Source organism: Fusarium proliferatum (genome assembly GCF_900067095.1).
Source record: "Fusarium proliferatum ET1 genome assembly, contig: FPRO_scaffold016, whole genome shotgun sequence".
Classification (NCBI taxonomy): domain Eukaryota; kingdom Fungi; phylum Ascomycota; class Sordariomycetes; order Hypocreales; family Nectriaceae; genus Fusarium; species Fusarium proliferatum.
In genome coordinates, this window is record NW_022194805.1 from 127,791 (window position 1) to 142,025 (window position 14,235).

At 50.9% G+C, this 14,235-nt stretch overlaps 6 protein-coding genes across 6 annotated transcripts; 3 read left to right on the forward strand and 3 right to left on the reverse strand.

The window, feature by feature from the left end:
• FPRO_09047 (uncharacterized protein) lies at nucleotides 1–2,113 on the forward strand (the record flags this gene model as incomplete). The annotated part of the gene is made up of 3 exons (XM_031224457.1): nucleotides 1–356; nucleotides 471–859; nucleotides 906–2,113. 3 exons carry the CDS (start codon nucleotides 1–3, stop codon nucleotides 2,111–2,113), a joined length of 1,953 nt encoding a protein of 650 aa, XP_031089715.1.
• Nucleotides 2,114–2,754: 641 nt separating this feature from the next.
• On the reverse strand, nucleotides 2,755–3,682 carry FPRO_09046 (uncharacterized protein; the record flags this gene model as incomplete). Its single annotated transcript, XM_031224460.1, has 2 exons — nucleotides 2,755–3,460; nucleotides 3,510–3,682. The coding sequence occupies 2 exons, from the start codon at nucleotides 3,680–3,682 to the stop codon at nucleotides 2,755–2,757; spliced, it is 879 nt and encodes a 292-aa protein (XP_031089716.1).
• Nucleotides 3,683–4,895: 1,213 nt separating this feature from the next.
• FPRO_09045 (uncharacterized protein) lies at nucleotides 4,896–5,856 on the reverse strand (the record flags this gene model as incomplete). The annotated part of the gene is made up of 3 exons (XM_031224461.1): nucleotides 4,896–5,154; nucleotides 5,207–5,444; nucleotides 5,496–5,856. The coding sequence occupies 3 exons, from the start codon at nucleotides 5,854–5,856 to the stop codon at nucleotides 4,896–4,898; spliced, it is 858 nt and encodes a 285-aa protein (XP_031089717.1).
• Nucleotides 5,857–7,087: 1,231 nt separating this feature from the next.
• On the forward strand, nucleotides 7,088–7,900 carry FPRO_09044 (uncharacterized protein; the record flags this gene model as incomplete). The annotated part of the gene is made up of 3 exons (XM_031224462.1): nucleotides 7,088–7,226; nucleotides 7,280–7,608; nucleotides 7,667–7,900. 3 exons carry the CDS (start codon nucleotides 7,088–7,090, stop codon nucleotides 7,898–7,900), a joined length of 702 nt encoding a protein of 233 aa, XP_031089718.1.
• A 526-nt stretch (nucleotides 7,901–8,426) lies between these two features.
• FPRO_09043 (uncharacterized protein) lies at nucleotides 8,427–10,839 on the reverse strand (the record flags this gene model as incomplete). The annotated part of the gene is made up of 3 exons (XM_031224463.1): nucleotides 8,427–9,205; nucleotides 9,252–10,737; nucleotides 10,792–10,839. 3 exons carry the CDS (start codon nucleotides 10,837–10,839, stop codon nucleotides 8,427–8,429), a joined length of 2,313 nt encoding a protein of 770 aa, XP_031089719.1.
• Nucleotides 10,840–12,316: 1,477 nt separating this feature from the next.
• Nucleotides 12,317–13,515, forward strand: FPRO_09042 (uncharacterized protein; the record flags this gene model as incomplete). Its single annotated transcript, XM_031224464.1, has 4 exons — nucleotides 12,317–12,467; nucleotides 12,515–12,554; nucleotides 12,601–12,696; nucleotides 12,744–13,515. 4 exons carry the CDS (start codon nucleotides 12,317–12,319, stop codon nucleotides 13,513–13,515), a joined length of 1,059 nt encoding a protein of 352 aa, XP_031089720.1.
• Nucleotides 13,516–14,235: the final 720 nt, after the last annotated feature.

Consider the following 14,235-nt stretch of genomic DNA (forward strand, 5'->3'; position numbering starts at 1 on the left):
ATGCAGAACTACCACGGGGATCCCTACGAGAGCGAACCGCTCGACTCTCATAATCGCTACGATTCCTCTCCCCGAAGACCCATCCCTCCTCCCCATAGTTATTCACCTTCGGCTGCCCAATACGACGCTCCCTCAAGATCAAATCACCCAAGCACACATCCCGATTCTTCATACAGCCGTGTACAAGGTGGCTACGACGACTATTCCTCTCACGGTCGCCCAGTATCGCCTTCGCCGTACACTGGATCCGCTGGATACGACAGTCCTCGACGGCCATCGCCTCAACAAAACGACCACGGTTATTACGGCAACCAAGGCTACAATAACTACGGAGGTGGCGGCAGCGGACATATGGGGTATGATCACCCAAACTCCCATACTACACCGGGCGCAGACAATTTTGGAATGTCAGCATCTGGTGGTATGACAGGCATTGCTGTTAACGTTGCTGACCGTAATCCTCGCTATAGCGGAATAGGCGCAATGGAACACTCCAACCTGCCCCCGCCTCCATCGCGGACTCAGCAAAACCCTTATGGCGGAAACGGAGGTTACGGTCACGGTTACGATTCTCCTCGGGGGCCACCATCAGCCGCGACATCTCACTTCAACGGTAGCGATCCCTACATCGATAACCCATACCCCGGATATACGAATTCGCGGCACGGCAGCGACAATCTTGGTGTAGTGAATCCTAATGACATTATTGACGATGGGGACGACGGACTTGTGTATGGAAAGAGTCAAAGGAACTCAATGCTTAGCCTTTCCAACTCCGACCGCGCGAAGAGGGGTGCCTCTGCAACCGCTGCTGCGGTTGGAGGTGGTGCGGCTGCTGGCGGCCTTTTGGGTGGACGAGGTCAGTATCCGTCTGCCAAGTGTGCGCATTTACTAATTAGGTACAGGCGGAGGCTACGAGATGAATGCACGGGAAAAGCCTTACGGTTATGGCTCAGACGATAAGGACACTGGGAGGAGTAAGAGGTGCAAGTGGCTCATCATCGTCGTGGTGTTCCTCGTCATTGTTGGAGCTATTGTTGGTGGTGTCGTTGGTAGTATGGTGAACAATGGCAAGCACGACGACAGTTCAGCGAGTTCGGGAGAGTCAGCTAAGGACGACACCAAGAAGAACGGCGATCTTGGCAAAAACAGCGCGGAGATCAAGGAACTTCTCAACAATCCCGACCTCCACAGAGTCTTTCCCGGCATGGACTACACCCCTCTCAACTCGCAGTATCCCGATTGTATGCATAACCCGCCTTCTCAGAACAACATCACGCGCGACGTGGCCATTCTGGGTCAGCTTACCAACAAAATTCGATTGTACGGAACCGATTGCAACCAGACGCAGATGTTGATTCATGCCCTCGACAGATTGGAACTCAAGGATACCAAGATCTGGATGGGTGTTTGGCTTGACAAGAACGAGACAACCAACGATCGACAGATGGCACAAATGTGGGACATCCTAGATGAGTATGGTGATGACCCTTTTGAGGGTATCATCATTGCCAACGAAATCCTCTACCGTGAGGAGATGAACATCACCACATTGGCCAAGATCTTGGACGACACCCGCACGAAGCTCGACAAGAAGGGCCTCAAGCTCCCCGTTGCTACCTCGGATTTGGGTGACGACTGGACATCTGAACTTGCGACGGACAGTGACTATATCATGGCCAACATCCATCCCTTCTTTGCCGGAGTGACGGCATCCGAGGCTGCCGCTTGGACCTCCAACTTCTGGAAGACCAACAATGGAGATTTTTGGAAGACGGACACGAAGAAGAACATCATTTCGGAGACAGGCTGGCCTACCGGAGGCGGCACCAACTGTGGCTCAGCCACGACCTGTACCGAGGGATCAGTTGCTGGTGTTGACGAGCTCAACACCTTCATGGACGATTGGGTTTGCCAATCTCTCAAGAACGGAACCAACTATTTCTGGTTCGAGGCATTTGACGAGCCTTGGAAGGAGAGGTACAACACCAAGGGCAAGGCGTGGGAAGACAAATGGGGTCTGTTGACATCGGACCGTGAGCTCAAGAAGGGAGTCAAGATTCCCGACTGCGACGGCAAGACGATCCAGGACTACAGCATGTTTTCCTCATAAACGAATTGATGCATTCATGGCATTGCTCAGCGGCGATTGATGTCTGAGTTTAGGATGCGAGGGCATGCATTGGATATATAACCAGCATCACCTCAACACTCAGCATTTAATGTCTTATCACGGACGGAGTTACGGAGTATTAGGGAAAACAGGTAAAATGTTATGCCCTCTATATGTTTTTTTCTTGTTTCGGATACGCCTGGCACGATTGTTTTGTAGACGATGGAAATGGAACGCTGGCTTATTGTAACGATCCGCATTGCGAAAGTATATAGTTGATGGAGGAATGGCTAGGACAAACAATACAAATATTGGCTCAACGATTGATGTTTGATTTGATGAATTGATCTGTCATGTGAATGAAGTATTGATGTTTGTTGCAATGAATTGATCATTGATGTACCTAACTGATGGGTATCTTGCCCGTCGGCGCTGCATATTCGTGTCGTCGTCAGTGGTTACAAGCTAAATGGCCAAGCAAGATGTATATAACGTGCTTCGATGTGTCCATCCCAAGCATCCGTTCCAAGCAAATCGCCCAATTCCTTATTCCCAGCAACCATTGCATTAATCGCCCTCATGAAAACTCCTCATCCCCGTCTCCCAATGCAAACCTGACTCCATGTTCTCCGTCGCAAGCTTCAATTTCCAGGGTGATACGTCGCATCCCCTTCCTCATCCCCTTCCTGCGTCTGACTTCTAGGCGTGAGAGGTCTGGGGTGTGGATAGGCAGCGGCAGACAAGCCCTCGATCCCCTCGACGGGGTAGGTGAACATGCCAGGAGAGACGGAAGCTGACTTTTTCATGTCGGCGTTCATCATGCCCACCGTCCCAGCCTTGTACATGTCGCGCTCATGAGTGATCTTGGCGACTGTCTTTTCAAGAGTGGCGACTTGGCTTTCACGAGCTGCAACTTGGCTTTTAATAGTTGCGGCTTGGTTTTCAAGAGTGGCGATTCTTTGGGCGTACTGGCGAAGGGTGTTGATGACTTTGTCCATGTCGTGCCGCAGGTCTTCGTTAGTGTCCGGGATGGCAAAGTCAAAGTCTGGGGGAGAAGCACGAGCACGGGGCTGGGGGATTGGTAGCGGTGCCTGGGCGATGTTGTACGGAGCTGGATTGCCATTGTAGGGACCTGGGTTTCCGTTGAAGGGATCCGGGTTCGCAGCATACACATTCTGGGGCTGATTGAATGCAGGGCCGTTTCCAGTGTACGGCATCGGATTGGGAGCAGGGGCTGGAGCAGCCATACGAGCACCCGCGAGAAGACGGCCGGCGACTTCGCGCTGGAGATGAAGGGTCACCATGGCGCTGATATCAGTTCCGCAGGGAACCTTGCCGAGCTTCTGTCTACACGTCGTCAGTTTCACTCAAGCAGCAATCGAGGAGAGACGGTTACCTCTTGAGCATGAGAGCGTCACATGTGTCTTCGAGAAAAGAGCGCTTGAGTCTTTCGTCGCCGTAGATGTACTCGGGCTTGCGAGTTGCGCGATCGCAGACCTGCCAGAGTGCCTGGTACTCTGCCTCGCGGGCGGCTTTGTCAACCTTTGCCTCTGGGAATGAAGATGCCATTGTGAAAGTCGTTGATAATGGCTTGAGTTGATGGTCTAAGATTGTAGAATCTTTGCTGAATCTTGATGTGATTGACTGAGTTTGTAAGTTGGATGAAGGATGACGAGAAGAGACGGAATTTTTAAGAGGGAGATTGAAGAGGCCGTGAATCACTGCGCGATGCGCCTTTAGACGAGACTTTTAAAAGAGAGTGGATTGTTTAGGAGATGTTATGGCGGTTTAGAGGAAAAGAGGCAAGTTTTGAGGAGAGGAAGGGAAAGACTGAGAAATTGGGTAAAGGTTAGTGGAAAAGAGAGGACGTTAGAGGACTTTTGGGGGTGGATTGAAGAGATTTGACGAGTTGAGATGAACTTGACAAAGAGAGAACTTGAAGGGACTTACTAGGAAGGTCAGAGTCTTTGAAGTGAAGGCGGGCGACGATGTTGATGTAGATGTTGGTGGTGAGTGGTCGAGTTGGAGTTGTTGATCAATTGAGGATGATGACGAAAGGTCGAGGATGAAGGGTTGAGTTGAAGAAGATGAAGAAGAGGAATTGAATGGATGAAGGAAGAGGTTGAAAGGTCAAAAGGGAATGATTGCGACAGTTGTGTTGAGACAGGAGCCGAGATCGGATGTTGAGACTGATGGTGTTGGAAGAAGCGAAGTCAGAAGAGAGGATGAAGATTGAAAGTTGAGGATGATGGAGAAAAGAAATGAAACGCGAAGGAAGAAGCTGAAAGGGTTAAAAGGGAATGATTGCGACAGAAGATTTGAAGACTGGGGCCAAGGTATGAAGCTTGGATGTTGAGGAGTGATGATGATGTTGGAAGAAGTTAGAAGAGAGGATGAAGCGTCGAGTCGAAGTAGATGAGGAAGAGAATTAGAATCGTGAAGAGAGACTTGCAAGTCAATAAGAAAATGGTCGCGACAGTAGAATTGAAGAGTGAAAGTCAGCTACTGTTGAAGATGTTGACGACTGGTGATGATGTTGCATGAGGTAGAAGTAAGTTCATGAGATGAGGCCGAGGGAAGATCCAAGAGACTCGAGACTCGAGACATCATAACGCGAAATTGTATTAGTAAACTAGAGCATGCATGAAGGAATTGAGCACAAGAGAAGAAGCACATTAGTAAGTGCAACGCAGTCTTCGCAGTCACCAGCAACCGAAGCCCAAGTCGCAGACCATGGCCAGACATGAACAAACACTCGTCAATTAACAATTAACAACAGCGATCAATTAATAGTAGTAGTCTCAAGCTTCTTCACCAACTCCTCCTCCCCATCGCTCTCCTTCTTCTCATCCCCATCCTCAATCTCAACCTCCTCAATCACAATCCCCTTCCCTTTAGCAACACTCTCCTCCTCACTCTTGGGCTTCCAGTAGATACTCGTCGTAGAAAACGCACAGTCCAGTCTCTCCTGGGGAAAGTCACAGCGTTCATATGACTTGTGCATTCTCTCCACGTTCTCGATGTGCTCGTCTGCAAAGATGCTGTTCCCAATTAGCACCAGCCCATCAACTTTATCTTCGAGGCATGACTTACTCTCCCCAATCGTCCCAGCTGGTCCCGACAAACAGCGCAGGAAGCTCGCCCTCTAGCGCATCGTTGTAGACAGGTCTGTAGAGATGAACGCCAAAGAAGAGCGTCTTCTCATCGACCATCTGCGTACCCTTGGGATCATCAAGAACAGTGTGGCCGATACTCTCCAGGAACTTTTTGTCGGAGGCGCTGAAGGCTGGGTCTTGGAAGAACGTCTCAATCTTGCCACCCGTTATTTTCTCTGCTCAAATCAGCACCATTCACTCACAAGCCATGAAGGTAGCAGACGTACCCAGTTCTTCAACCATGATCTCAAAAGCCGCAAGTTGCGCAAACGTGGATCTCTTGCCATCAAGATTGAGCCCATCATTCGGATCAAATGTCCCGACGCCAAGATGAACCGCCTTGTTAATCTCTGTCAAATGCGACACCTTCGCCTTGACGAGCTCACGGAGACGGGGACAGGAGTACGCTTCGTCCTCCCATCGTTTGCGATGCTGCTTGTAATCCTTCTCCAAATCCTCCGGTGATCTCAAACCTTCTGTCTGAGGCTTTATGTGTCTGGAAGAGTGAGATGCCGTGTTGGTTCGTCTGTTCTTGCGGCCCCTGCGGACGACTCTTGTCCAGTCTGAGGAATCCTGTGATGAAGACATTTGTGAAGTGAATCTCTGGAAGGAAAGTCAAAGTCAATGTGCAGAAAAATATTAGTAGAAATGAAGCGAGATAATGAACTAATTGAAGCGCTTCTGTAAAAGATGGGGAATAATGGTGAGATGATCACTTATAGTGAGTCTCTCAATGAAGATTGTCGTCAAGATTGAGATTTCGAGACTCCACAGGGCTCGGTGAACTTCGGTGAAGACAAGGTGAGTTTTAAGATCTTAGTGGCGTTTTGAGTTTCAGTGCTTAAAAACGATGGGGAATAAAACTCCGACTGGTCTGTCTCTGCCCAAGTTATATAGCCCAGCGACGCCATGATTGTTATTTTGCGAGATATTTGCTATTATCGTCATTGCTGTCGCTTGCCATGCCCATCCCGTAAGGCAAGGCACATGCATGATTGAAGAACCCGTGGTCCAACAAGCACAAGTTGAACCAGTCTCTCGCCGAAAATGCAACGATAGCACAGAGTACAGAGAGGAGCCAATCACAGGCCGTACTGATAAGAGCATCAGCTTACGGTAGTGTCTGCGTCTGTGCTTGTCCAGCTTGTGTGTCCTGGGTGTGACCATGGCATGGATCTTGGCGTCTACGCGGCACTCTCGCCCCGAGCCTCAAGCTATCACTCACTGAGAGTCAGAGTCTGAGAGTACCATCATCAGATCAAAACGCGGCTACGAATCGTTCATCGGCTCTCCTGATCCGATCTTTCCATCAAGTGAGTCGACCTCTACCGTCCCTTTCTTCCTCCTCATTAACCGGCATATCCCATCACCAACCCCCGCCCCTCTACCCCATCCATTTTTGTCTCTTATTGGCCGCTCACTGAAATAAGTCTAGCGCCAGCGCTTAAAACATCTCCAGTCACAGCCCAGAAACGCCCTGTAGCCCTGTAAATCACTCATCCCGCTGATCCCATTGGGCGTGTGTTCCCGTTCTGCAGCAGGGGTCACACCCTCCAAGATGCATCGTCAACGGCCTCTTACTGGGCCATCACATCTGAGCTTGAGCTGGGCGGCTGCAAACATGGCCACTCTGTGCCTGCCTTAAGACCAGAACTCGCGGCCTCCTCTCCCTCTTCCTTTTTCTCCGAATAATTCTTTCTGAAATCTATAATCGTTGGTTCGTGAATTTGATGTTCGAGGCTGAGCCTTGTTCTTGTTCTTTGTCTGTTTGCTAGAGTATCACCCAATACTACGATATATAAGCATACAAACCGCAATCATGAGGACGTCAGCATTCATCTCGGTCCTCCTCGCGACAATCGTGTCAGCACACAGCGTCATTACCTATCCCGGCTGGCGAGGAAACAACCTCATCACCAACGCAACATTCCCCTACGGCATGCAATGGGTCTACCCATGTACGTCCCCATCCTCTCCTCTTGACCGTGTCAACACCAGTTAACAGCATCAGGCGGCGGTCACAATGTCACGACAAACAGAACATACTGGCCCACAAGAGGCGGCGCTGTCGCTTTCCAGCCCGGCTGGTTCCGTGGCCACGAGACAGCCTTCGCCTACGTCAACATGGGCTTTGGCGATGATGGTCCTGACGGCGGCCCAGCAAACATGACACAGCCCGTCGTCCCCATGTTCCAGATCCTCGGTCCCACCAACAATCCCTTCCCAGGAACCATCTGCCTACCTCAGGTGCCTCTGCCCAAGAACACCACCGTCAAGGCAGGCGACAAGGCTACAATCCAGGTCGTAGAACTCGCCGTCCACGGCGCAGCTCTGTATTCTGTACGTTCCTTATCTCCCGAGATTCTTTGGTGACGGGAAAATTGACTAACATGCCCAGTGCGTTGACATCATCTTCGCTGAACCAGGAGACAAGAGAATCGCCGAAGTTAACGAGACAAACTGCTTCAACTCCACCGACATCGGCTTCGCAGAGATCTACACCATCACGACCAAGCAGTCCGGCTCCGACGCCTATGTTAGCGAATCCGGCGCGACACAAACACTGCGCCAGCTGAACATGGCAGGCTGGCTACCGCTCGTGGCAGCGGGTGCCTATGCCCTGTTTGCGTGATTGATGAGAAACCGACGCGAAAGAAAATTGTACAAAGCATAATGACTGGCGTTTTTTTACGGGCGGGGAATTTTTGGCATATCCCTGGATTGATTTGGTACTATTATTTATATCCCTTCATTTTTATCTTTATAATGTTGCGGTTGTTCCGAGGGGACTGAGATATCGCACGTGGTATGGTGTTGGAGGAGCTTTATCTGCTTCATTCATTTGAGACACCGCGTAGAATGAGAGTCTACGACTATTCAAGTTCATACATTATGCCACTCATGTGATAAATAGTCGTACCAATGAGATTCCAAGTTTTGATGTGAGATGAAATAAGACGATACCTCACAATTGACAGACTCCTCTCACAACGCCGGACATCACTCTCACCACAAAGCGCTTGTGTACAATGCATCACATCCGCCTACCGCTAATTCTATGTAATTCTGTTTTAATTCCGTACATCCGTCGTTCCACGTCAAGAATAACCCGTCTTGGCGCTGCGACGGCCTGCATACCCGTCACCATCATATCACATTCACGGAGCGACCTTAGCGCACTCGGCCGCGACAGACTTGACACGCTCCTCAGAGCTTCGTCCAACAGCACTCTGGATCCACCCCTTGATACCGAGATTAGCCGCCTCCGCCTTTGATGCGGAGAGCAGTGTGCCGAGCGCCACCAGAGCGCGGTATAGAACCTCTGAGTCTGTCTGACCATCGCGGGAGAGGATCGTGCCGAGAAGTATGGCGAGACGGCGACGCTGGTCGGGTGTGAGGAGACGCTCGCGATGGACGAGCACTGAGAGGTTGATTGCTGCGGTTGTAGCAGCAATGAGGACGTTGCGGTTGAACGGCCCGATGGGTTCCGAGGAGACACCAACAATACGTTCCAGGAAGGAAATGGCCTCGTCCGATTGAGCACTAACAATCGAGCGGCCATTTGCGGTGGAGAAGATGTTGGCGAGGGTACGCAGACCCATCATGGCAGCATTCTCATTGGGAGTTTCGCCCTTGGGTAGAGAGGACGCGAAAGCGAGGTCGAGAAGGGAGCCAGCAGTAGGGTCAGAGAACTGAGCGACAAGAGGGTACTTCGCGACACAGCGAAGGAGATCAAGACCGGCGAGACGGTCTGAGTAGGGCCATTGTGTAAGGATGCGGACAAGAAGAGGCAGGGCTGTTTGCGGAACGGGTTTGTTAGACTCAAGCGCGGCGCGCAGCTCTGACAGCACAGATTCATCGGATGGGTTCAGAGCAGCGTCTTTGCGACCCGATGAGACCATGTTCTTGTTGACGGTCAAGATTTTGTTGAAGATGGCTGGCGCTGTCAGTGATTGAACGAAAGCACAGAGACAAGAACTGACCTTCGTATTTGGCTGCTGTAATGCTGAGGTAGTCCTTCTGAGGGAGCACCTTGGGCTGGGTGTTCTCACCGGGTCGGTATCGCGACTCGGTGCCAAGAGGATCTGGTCCGCTTGGCTCTGAAGTCTGACCAAGAGTAGCTCCCTTGGTGTTTTCCGTAATGAAGTTGGCAACGTTGTCAAGATACGAAAGCGGTAGTTCATTGTCGCCCAAGAACTTGGTGGCTCGCTCGTAAGGGTTCTCAGAGAGGTTGTAGGGGAGCTTCAGAGGAGGCTTGCCATCCTCAATATCGACATCAAAGACGTAGTCGTACATCTTTCCTTGGTACTCAACCTTCTTGCCAGTACTGGCGACAGCATCAACGACAGTACCGACGTTGATCCATTGCTGTTGGCTCACTGACCACGTATGAGCAGTAACATTGCCATTATCCTCCTTGATCATCTGAACCTGTCCCTCCTTCGTGCCCGCCTTAGTGGTCAGGAACTCAGGGCCAGGGAGCTTCTCCTTGTTGACACCCCCGACCTGTTGCTGAGGGATTGATGACGCCTTGACAGACTCCTCAAACTCCTTGAGTGTCGCTTGGTCGGCAGTACGGTCGGGACTTCGTGTAAAGACGCGGGCAATGCTGTCGCTGGCACCCGTAACGATGTCGCCGGTTTCGGGGTTCGCAGCGACCGTCCATACCGAAATGGCGGGATGTGTGATTGTCTGTACACATTCGGTACCCTTCCATACCCTGACGGTACGATCCTCTCCCGAACTGACCAGCTCACCTGTCGGAAGACTGGCCAAACAGTAAACAAAGCTTTCGTGTCCGTGCAGCTCGGCGACTTGTTGACCATTCAGCTTCCACAGGCGGATTGTTCCATCGTTGCTTGCGCTCGCAATATCTGCACCACTGGGGTGACCATTCGGTACACGACAGAGGGCGCGGACAACGTCAGGTGTGTGGATGGTAGAGCTTGGCGACACCTCACCGGCGGTAGACTGCCGCAGGTCAAAGATACGGATGCTCTTGTCGGCACAACCAGTCACTACTGTGTGATCATCAAATGCAACAACGCTCCAGACGGCCATGCTTTCGTGGCCGCTCAACAAGAGCTCTGTTTCCCACTTCTGAGGGCTCCATACCCGCGCCTGACCATCCCAGCCGCCTGATACCAAGTATTTACCGTCGGGTGAGACATCGAGCGTGCAAACGTTGTGAGAATGACCGATCAAGAGGCGTTCGGCGTTATCGGAGCTGGAAGCTTTGGGGGACTTGACTTCGATGATGGTATCCTTGCCACCAGAGACAACGTAACCATCTGGGTGCTCGCTGGACGGAGGGAAGAAGGAGATCGAGTTGACGTATTCGGAACCACGGCTGACCAGGGTTGCGTCGAAGTTCGGTGGAGATGCTTGGGTGCGGCGCCACATGCGGACGCTGCAATCGCGGGAGGCGGTTAAGACGGTATCGGGAGAGGGGAAGGTTGCGGCTCGAACCTATCGATCTGTTAGTGTTTCGAGATGCAGAGAAAGTCGCCTAATAATGCCTACATCGGATTCGTGCCCGACCAATTGCGCCGACAGCTTGAAATCGGTCATTTTTCTGGAGGTTGGTTCGATGGATGGATGATGAGAGTACGTGACACTGCTGAATGCAGTGGAGGGGGGAGCTTGATGGATTGACTGGACGGACGATGATGCAACAGGGTCAAGAAAGAGAACGGCCTGCTATCTCTCTAAGCAAGGGTAACGCCAACGACAAAAAAGGATGAATCACAGGGAGTATGAAGACGTCAAAAAGTCATCAAAGGAACGGGAGGAACGTGACAAATCGTAGAGTTGATCGTTGGTCAGTAATGGAAGCTGATCGATTGATTGCCCCTTCCCGTCAGATCTGTCCCGTCCAGCTTAAGCCACAACTCAATGCGTCACGTCACTAAGCACCAGCCACCTCCACTTGGCCGGCATAAAGTATCGCTCGGGCTTTAATGTCGTGAGCTTTCGGGCATTATTGCTTCGCATTTAAGCATATGTATATACATTCCATGGGAAGGCTAAAATTAGATTGCTGCATGTATCATAAGTTATTGTTCTACCTTCATGGTGATACTGCTTTAGCAAGAGTTGGGCAGAAATAGCTGTTGAGGGGACTCAGGAGAGAGCAGTACTGTATATATCTTGCGTGGGATTCTGGTCCTTTTCTCAACACTACACGCTGAACCAAAGACAATCTACACATCCAGGCACCTTCAGACCCCTTACTCTCTGTCTCACAAAATAATTCCTTGTTCTCTACATCAATATCTTTGTCTCTCAAGTCAAGTCAAGATATTGCAGCCCCCAATTATACCCCGCTTTGTGGCGGTGCCTACCGGCAAGAAGGACCCCGTCGTGTAACCCCGCCTAGAGGGTGCAATAAAACTTAGGACCTTTATCTTGAGAGATTAAAATACTTAGGCGACTCAGGCCTAAGTTTAGCCTATTCTTCATTGCATTAATTTTGACATCCCTTCTTAAGTCCCAAGTTTTCTTGCTCCTCTAGGCCCGCTGCTCAAGTCGGGCAAGCGTGGCCCTGTCATTTTGAATGCGCGCCGCTGTTTCCTTCCCTGTCCAACCTGTTTCGTCCTCCCCGTCTTCGCAAATATTTGGCAAATCCATCACCGCCCTCCTTTCCTCTCTCCTCTACTTTCTCTTCTCAAGGGGGTTCGCTTTGGGGGCAACATTCACGCTTTCTTGACCTCACGACACGACCCCATCCAATCACGACCTTAACGTTCCGCTTCTCTATCTCTTTCCTTCAAGTTTTGAGCCCATCATTGCCATTTGCTCGAGAAAGACGCTCCACACTTCTGCGACGACACGCGACAAGCTCTGCCACGAGTCACGATCCAAACCACTCTTAACGACGCATACGACTGTTACGGCCTCTCTCATTTCCAATTTTGACATCCTCGATTAATATCGGGTATCTTGCTACTCTCTAGACCGACATCGAATACTACAGCTGGCCGCAATTGGCTAGATCCCCATCAGCAAATCGATTCCCCGCTCGTCTTCGCTTCTCTATACTGTCGCAATGGCTTCCGAACCTCGACAATACCATCCTCTCACCTGCCACGGTCATTCCCGACCTGTTCCTCATATCGCCTTCTCTGGCTTTGAGAAGGAAAATGAGAAGGAGATCGAGAAGAAGACCGACAGCTTCTTTCTGATCTCAGCCTGCAAAGGTGCGTCAATGTCTTGTCTCAACAGAGCGCATATTGACATGATGTAGATGGCAACCCTATGCTTCGAAACGGTATGACTGGCGATTGGTAGGTCACTCTCAACTGGATCTGGTAGCTCTCCTGACTTGTATAGGATCGGCACTTTCATCGGTCACAAGGGTGCTGTTTGGCAAGCTAGACTGAGCCCTGATACCTGCAGCGCAGCGACTGCATCGGCTGATTTCACAGCGTGAGTATTCTCTTTTATGGAACCTAACACTGCTGACATTTGCATAGCAAAATTTGGGACACCTACTCTGGCGAGTTGCTCTATACGCTTCAACACGATCACATTGTCCGTGCGATTGCCTACCCTCCCGACAACTCTGATCTTATTGCGACCGGCGGTTTCGAGAAGAAATTGCGCATCTTTGATCTCTCCGAGCTGTCTTCTACTGGGTCCCCTGCTACAATCCCCGCCTCCGCTGGCTTCGAGATCGGCGAAGGCGTTCATACTGGTTCGATCAAGTTCATTTGCTGGACCCAGGACCCTAACATTGTTGTGACCGCATCCGACAAAACAATCCGATGGCTCGACCTGCCTAGCCGAGCCTGCATCCGACATGAAGTCCTTGATGGAGACATCAAGTCTTGCGAGATGGTGTCACTGGATTCGCAGTATGCTTCCCCTACCGACATTGGCGGCGGACTGCCAGTTCTCGCTGTTGCTGCTGGCAAGACGGCGTACTTTTGGGGTGGACGCAATGCTATGGATGAGCTCAAACGCTTTCCTCTGACCTACACCATCGCTAGTGTTGCGCTCGATCTCAAGGGTCGCAAGCTAGTTGTCGGTGAGGAGCCCGGCACATGGGCCAAGGTTATCCGATACGACGATGGAAAGGAACTCGACGTACACAAAGGACATCACGGACCTATCTGGTCAATTGCATTCTCGCCTGATGGCAAGATGTATGCTACAGGATCGGAGGATGGTACCATCAAGCTTTGGAAGAATTGTGAGGGCTTCTACGGGCTCTGGCGCGGAGGCGGAGAGAGAGTCGCAGAATAGGAACGCAGACTGATCTCTACATCCACGGACAATTCGGAGGCGGATGCCAAGTCAGAGTTCTCGTTTACTACAAAGGGTAGTAAGCGTGACATGGCCAGTCGCGCGAGTCTTGGACGCTCGAGCAGAACTGGAGGCAGCGAGCAGTCGTACCGAACAGGCAGTCCTCTTGGGTACCTGTTCACCCATCATCACTGGTGATTAGCTGTATAATGTCGGAGTTTGTTGACAGATGGTACATGCATTTTGAAGGGAGATCGAGAAGTTTTCTATGTTAGACACGACACAGTTTAGTGGAGATGGCCTCAGAGGCCGATGATTGAGGCAACAGATTATATACCTATCTACAGACACTTTAATACAATAGTGTACTATCAGCCGTCTATCTATCCAGTCCGTCTAGTCAATCCCAATACCCTCATTTCACCTCACTCTAGTCTCGTCGTCCAAGTAGTCAGTCTATGTACTCTCTACCTAAAGAAAGCTTATCTTGTCTACCTAGCCACAGTTCGTCAGTCTCTATTCTACGGCCAAGATCCCAATTCAGGGGGCGCTTACTTAGCATTGCCCAGAAAAACTTACCAAGAGGAAAAGATCATTCACAAAATGTGGATTACTCTTACTTCTGCAGCAGCTTACCAGGGCACATCTACTTGGATGCTCGCTTGGCCTCACGTTCACGAATGTCAAGGCGGTCGGCCTCTACGACCCGGCGATCAAACT